The sequence below is a fragment of the Sparus aurata genome, chromosome 6, assembly GCF_900880675.1.
Source record: "Sparus aurata chromosome 6, fSpaAur1.1, whole genome shotgun sequence".
NCBI lineage: Eukaryota > Metazoa > Chordata > Actinopteri > Spariformes > Sparidae > Sparus > Sparus aurata.
The window spans coordinates 12,464,710-12,471,638 of record NC_044192.1 but is presented as its reverse complement, the minus strand read 5'-3'; the positions used below and the strand labels follow the sequence as shown (position 1 = coordinate 12,471,638).

General features: G+C 37.5%; 1 protein-coding gene across 1 annotated transcript; it reads right to left on the bottom strand.

The window, feature by feature from the left end:
- Window positions 1-3,444: 3,444 nt before the first annotated feature.
- Window positions 3,445-5,524, bottom strand: LOC115583936 (probable N-acetyltransferase camello). The gene is made up of 2 exons (XM_030421209.1): window positions 5,266-5,524; window positions 3,445-4,534 (listed from the first exon to the last, which is right to left on the bottom strand). Exon 2 carries the CDS (start codon window positions 4,520-4,522, stop codon window positions 3,854-3,856), a length of 669 nt encoding a protein of 222 aa, XP_030277069.1. The 5' UTR covers window positions 4,523-4,534; window positions 5,266-5,524; the 3' UTR covers window positions 3,445-3,853.
- Between the last annotated feature and the right edge of the window lie 1,405 nt (window positions 5,525-6,929).

Genomic DNA, 6,929 nt, shown 5'->3' with positions numbered 1-6,929 from the left:
GGCACTGTGGAGAGAGCTAAGGTTCAAAACTGACTTTTTTTTTAGCGAGTTTTATCTGAGGATGTTGTATTGTAGACGTGAAATCCAAATTTTATGACTGTCAAGTTTTGTTTTTAAACTGGGACAACAGCACATATGTTTGTGTTTTTATGTCTTTATTAACACCACCAACTACTGTTATTTCTATTAATATTTTATTTGTGAGATACTTTTCATTTCGAATATTATGAACGTTTGGAACAAAATGTGCTCATTCATTTAAAGGCGAATATAAATCGCTGTTTTATCATATTTGTCTTAAATCCAGTTCCATTATAACAGGTAAAGCACATCCTGACAGCTTGGAATATTACTGTCAGATACTGTTCCCCCTCTGTTCAGTATGAAAGGAGGCTCACACATCTTTCAAATTCATACTCCTGACTTCTTTCCCCACAACAGATAAGTCCTGTGATTTTCAGGCTGATATCATTAAATTTGACCATTTAAACAAGGGGAACGCATCCTGACACTTTGGAATAATACTGTCTGATACTGTTCCCCCTCTGTTCAGTATGAAAGGAGTCTTACACATCTTTCAAATTTACACTACTGACTATTTTTCCAACAACAGATAAGTCCTGTGATTTTCAGGCTGATATCAATAAATTTGACCATTTTCACAGGGGGAACGCATCCTGACACCTTGGAACTACTGTCAGATACAGTTCCCCCTCTGTTCAGTATGAAAGGAGGCTCACACATCTTTCAAATTCATACTCCTGACTTCTTTCCCCACAACAGATATGCCCTGTGATTTTCAGGCTGATATTATTAAATTTGACCATTTTCACAGGGGGAACGCATCCTGACACCTTGGAACTACTGTCAGATACAGTTCCCCCTCTGTTCAGTATGAAAGGAGGCTCACACATCTTTCAAATTTACACTCCTGACTTTTTTTCTAACAACAGATACGTGCTGTGATTTTCAGGCTGATATCATTAAATTTGACCATTTTCACAGGGGGAACGCACATCCTGACAGCTTGGAATATTACTGTCAGATACTGTTCCCCCTCTGTTCAGTATGAAAGGAGTCTTACACATCTTTCAAATTCATACTCCTGACTTCTTTCCCCACAACAGATAAGTCCTGTGATTTTCAGGCTGATATCATTAAATTTGACCATTTTCACAGGGGGAACGCATCCTGACACCGTACAGTATTACTGTTAGATACTGTTCCCCCTCTGTTCAGTATGAAAGGAGTCTTACACATCTTTCAAATTCATACTCCTGACTTCTTTCCCCACAACAGATAAGTCCTGTGATTTTCAGGCTGATATCATTAAATTTGACAATTTAAACAGGGGGAACACATCCTGACAGCTTGGAATATTACTGTCAGATACTGTTCCCCCTCTGTTCAGTATGAAAGGAGTCTTACACATCTTTCAAATTCATACTCCTGACTTCTTTCCCCACAACAGATAAGTCCTGTGATTTTCAGGCTGATATCATTAAATTTGACTATTTTCACAGGGGGAACGCATCCTGACAGCTTGGAACATTACTGTCAGATACTGTTCCCCCTCTGTTCAGTATGAAAGGAGGCTCAGACAAGCATTAAAGACTTTAATAACATAAAACAAAAAATAAATAGTGTATACTTACTTTTTAGAACATAGAATTATTATTGAAATTCAAAAAATATAAAAATTAAATGGGAAAATGTGCAATATTTAACACATCAACAAAAACATTCAAATAATTTAACAAATGAAACATTCAAAATCTAGGAAAAATAAAGTGTAAATAGAAAATTTCTTAGTGATACATGAACTTCCTAAAAAATAAGTTCCTTTGCCTCAGCATGCTGCACACACAAATTTGTCCTCAGTCTTTGGACTTCCAACATGTGCATGGTGGAACCACCGTCCACAGGCATCACAGGATATCTGTAGTGCAAAAACATTTTAACACTGCATGAAATATTTGAAGAAAACTTGGAAAATAGATACAAACACAGGACCACATTCTATACATAAAATATAATACCCATGTCAGCTCTGCCTCTTCACTGTCATCTGTATTTTTCTCCCCACAGTTGAGGCAAAGGTTTGTCAGATCGTCTGTCAGAAAAATAGTATTTGAAAGAGGGCAACATTTGTGAGGACAAGATGATTTCTTTTGTATTTTTTGTGATTTTCAGAGATAATAACCTGAGTACTGAAAGATGTTTTCATTTACAACTTGTTGGGTAGGGTTTAATATATTAGGAGGGACACACTGAAAACACTTACAAAAAGTAAAATTTTAGTTTTAGAACATTAATAGCAAACTTACTATTCATATTAAACTGTCAGAAAAACCACTAATCTCTGAAAAAACTTGAACATTGCTGAAAATAAACAAGTCGCGTCTGCTACAGGTTTTATTCCGCCCTCCACACGGCATCATACGGAAGCGTATTGCATTCACTTGAAAAAAAAAAGTCTGGAGTAATTTATTTTTTGGTTTGTTTTTTTTGATAGTTTTTTTCGGTTTTTCTCACATTTTTTCCCCCCTGTTTTTCTTACTAATTCTTTTCCTGTTTTTCTGAGTAATTTCTGTTCTGAATTATCGAGATACTTCGAACTCCCGCTAGAACTTCCAACCTGAAAGTGACTCCCATGGACCTATGGTGACTCCTGCTCCCGATTTCAAATGCATCATATTGTATCCGTGGAGCATGCCATAAATTAAATTGCCTTGTCTGTAACTTATTAACACGGAGAAGTGTTGATTCTTACGGTTTGCGTTCAACAACCAGTTGTTGCTGTGTGTTCCACTTTCTCGGACAGAACTGGGAAAAAGGACTTTTGCCTACTCTGCTCCTTCGACATGGAAAATGCTGCAAAAAGACTGGAAAATAACAGAACTGATTTCCTTGAATGCTTTTAAATCTAAGCTGAGGGCAATTGAGACGATCTCCTTTACCTGTAACTGTTTTTTATAATCTTAATTCACTTGTAACTGTTTTTCCAACCCAAATTGCTGTCTGTATGTTGTGTACGCTGAATGTGACTGTGTAACCTTTTGGTGCCTCTAGGCCAGGACTCCCTTGAAAAAAAGGTTCTTAATCTCAACAGGATTTTTCCTGGATAAATAAAGGTTAAGTAAAAAAAATAAACATTCTCCCAGTGTCTTAAACCCTGATCAAAGTAAAACTAGATTAAACTAAACAAGCCGGTCATGTTTGTTTCCATTAAATCGAGCTCTCAATAAAGAAATTAATGCGTCTCTTGTTTCAAATGCTCTCTAAACTCAGAAAAAAAATTATTCAGGAAATCAAAAAGTTACAAAATCAACTAACCTTTTAAAAGTAATCTGAAAAGTAATTATTAACTATAGTAAGATGTAGGTGAATACTCTATAGAAAGAAACTTGAAAAATGTTCTTGAGTGAAGTAGCTGAGTATATGTACCATTCACACACGCATATATTAAGAACTTGAATTGAGTCAGAGTCAATGAATACAATAGAGTACACAATATTGGCTCTCATCACAGACAGGTGCTGCAGGGTTACATAGATTAATGGCGCCCTCTAGTGTTTATCTTTCCAATGAACAGCCCTTATGTTTGATAAAGAATGTTTCAACTCGCCTTCATTAAACTGACTTTACCCAGATTCCTGAAGAACATTATGTTTTACCAAGCTGTTTAAATATTCAGAGGGGAGGGTCTCACAGTAACTACAGCTGAACAAGATTTGTAGGCAAGGACATCTCTGCAACACTACAACACATTCTACCTTCATCAAAAAATACAGGGTCTTGTGATTTGGATAATGCCACATTGGGCCATAAGCTGATCAGGGTTATTCCAGGACTACAGCTGTTTCTTCATTCTTAAGATTGTTGCTCTGGCCAGCATTAACATCCAAGAGGGAGCTGATGAGTTGGTGTGTTTCAGGACCAGACTGAAGCCCAGTTTCTTGTACAGGGCCACTGCAGCTTGCTGAGCGGAGCTGTTCTCCAGCACCACCGCAGAAAAGCCTCGTTCCTTACAGAATTCAATCACAGTCTCAGTCAGCCTGACACCAAGGCCCATCCGTCTGCATGTTGGTGCGATAATCAACCTGAACAGTTCCCCGTATCGTTCGTTACTGCTTTGTTTACCCACCACGGCCACCATACCCACGATCTGGGCAATCCCTTCAACCTCAGCCTCTGCCACCCAGTAACAGTCGTCCGGTCTGCTCAGAAAGTTCCCAGGGATGTCCTGCATGTCTGTCTTGAGTTTATTTCTGAGATAACCTGAATATATCTCATGACAGCAGTAGACAAGGCCCACCCAGGCTCCTGGTAACACCACTGCCCCCAACACAGAGCCAAGGAGGTAGCCAGCAACACACAGAGCCAGAGTGATGGTGATGTACAGAGGGCTGGATATGGCGTTGTTAAAACATGGTTGGATGAGCCCAAGGGTGGTGACGCTGAACAGGGATAACACTGTGTCCTTGTCTGAGGGACGGTAGCGGCGGATCACCAGCTGCATGACTGGAGGGGACTAGAGGAAAATAAAATAAAGGATCAACATGTGAAACTTGTGGTGCATTAAGCTCTTAAGTGATGCCAATTTCTTCTCAAAAATAGAAAATTCCCTTGAAAGATATTTGTCTGTTGATTTAGTAATGGATTTATCGACTCATTTCCATGTCTAAAATGTTTTATATGAGAGTCACGTTACTGTCATTATTGTTATCACTGCTTAAGAAGGAAGTTCACCTAATGACATGGTTGTAACTAAGTAGATTACATGGTGTAATGCATTCTGATGTAGAAGTAAAATTACAGACTTAAAAAAAAAAATCATAAAGGTAAAAGAACCACACCCCAAACATTACTTAGTTACAGTAATCTGAGTGGCCTAGATGTAATTAGTTACTTCCACTATGTCTTCGCTATTCAGAGATCCAGTTAAGATAGTCCTCACCCTACACTAACCTGTGATTTCTAGCTTGACGTTGGAAGAATAGCTTTGCTAAAGCAGCAGACATGTTATCTATTTAAACAGGAACCTGTTTCTCTTTAAACCTGATCATATTTTAAGGATGAGCTTCCAGACTCTTTTACCAATGACTGCTGATTTTAAATATTGTTATGTAACTGTTGCTCTGGGTATTTTTGTCTCGTCTTTGAGAATAAAATCATTATACTCATTGAAAAACACACTTATAAGCTGTTTAAAGGTTTAACAACATGTGTAATATACAGATTCTAATTGAAAAAGTCTCTTACATGGAGCAGGCGGTTTGTGCAGCTGGTCTTTGTCGAATAGAGGTACAGTCCAACTGGCAGCAGCTCAAATTACCGTTGTGTAGAAAGTTGTCGGGTCGAAGTACAGCCATGAAAAGATAACAACACTTGCACAGGACACCTGCAGCCTTTATATGTTAAACTGGGTTGTTTTGTTTATAAAATCTCCCATTCAGTGGAAATCCCAAACATTGTGTATCTGTGAATCCGGATGCAGTTTAGTGTAGGTTGGACATTGACTAACTCAGCGGCCATGTTATCTTGTTATCTACACTTAAATCACTGAGAGATTTGTAATTGATTTACAGAGAAAGTCAACAGCCGCAGACCAAAATCACACAGGTTGAAGTGCAAAAGTAACAAAATCAAATAACTTTTGCACAGTGGTGTCAACAGGTGGGGGCCATGAGGGGCCCCTTTATCATACCTGCAACCACTCCTGATTGTCCCAGGATGTTATAGTAAATCTGGACACAGCCTTGGAGGTGGAGAACATTCATTCCTATGAAAGAGAGTTCCGGTTTAGTGCACTGCTATCTGCTAATGTGAGAGAATCACAGGTCTACGCCTCTTAACCTGTTCACAGTGACATCATGGCTGCCCTGATGATATCAAACATGTTTGATATTAACGATTTCCAATCTAGATGATTTCATCTGTACTTCCTGAGCAGTTTTGTTTCTCTTTTGTTTTTTTTGTTTTTTTGTCTATGCTAAAACAATGATAATTGATGAAAGAGACAGGACTTAAAAATTAGAAGCTTGACAGATATTTAATATTTGACAGATACAGCGATAGGATTCACGATAAATGGGAATGATCATTTTTATAATATCCAATATTTATTTCAGTAAAAAGAACTATCAAAATCATGATGATGTGAATTTGTTTTGTGTCAGCACCAACAAATCAAGCTATCTTAGAACTGGAGAACAAGATTTGTAGGCAAGGGCATCTCTGCAGCACTACAGCACATTCTACCTTTATGAACAAATTTCAGTGATTTGAATAATGCCATATTAGCAATTTTGATTTTTTTTTTTTTTTGATTAAAAGATAAATGCACTAAGTGCAAAAGTAACAAAATCAACTAACCTTTGATAGTAATCTGAAAAGTAAATAACTATAGCAAGATGTAGGTGAATACTCTATAGTAAAGTAGCTGAGTATATGTACCAATTACACACACATATATTGAGTACTTGAATTGAGTCAGAATCAATGAATACAATAGAGTAGACAATATTGGCTCACATCACAGACAGGTGCTGCAGGGTTACATAGATTAATGGCGCCCTCTAGTGTTTATCTTTCCAACGAACAGCCCTTATGTTTGATGAAAAATGTTTTAACTCACCTTTATTAAACTGACTTTAGCCGGATTACTGAAGAACATTATGTTGTACAAAGCCGTTTAAATATTCAGAGAGGAGGATCTCACAGTAAATACAGTTGAACAACATTTGTAGGCAAGGACATCTCTGCAACACTACAACACATTCTATCTTCACCCAAAAAATACAGGGTCTTGTGATTTGAATAATGCCATATTTGGCCATATTGCAAGTTTGATAATATTTGGATTGATTGTGCAGTTATAATTTGAGTATTGCATAATCGATTAATGAGCCTAAATCACTGACAAA

Bases quoted from the DNA above. Each gene is read 5' to 3' on its own strand.
- LOC115583936 (XM_030421209.1), bottom strand. From the start codon at position 4,522: ATGCAGCTGGTGATCCGCCGCTACCGTCCCTCAGACAAGGACACAGTG.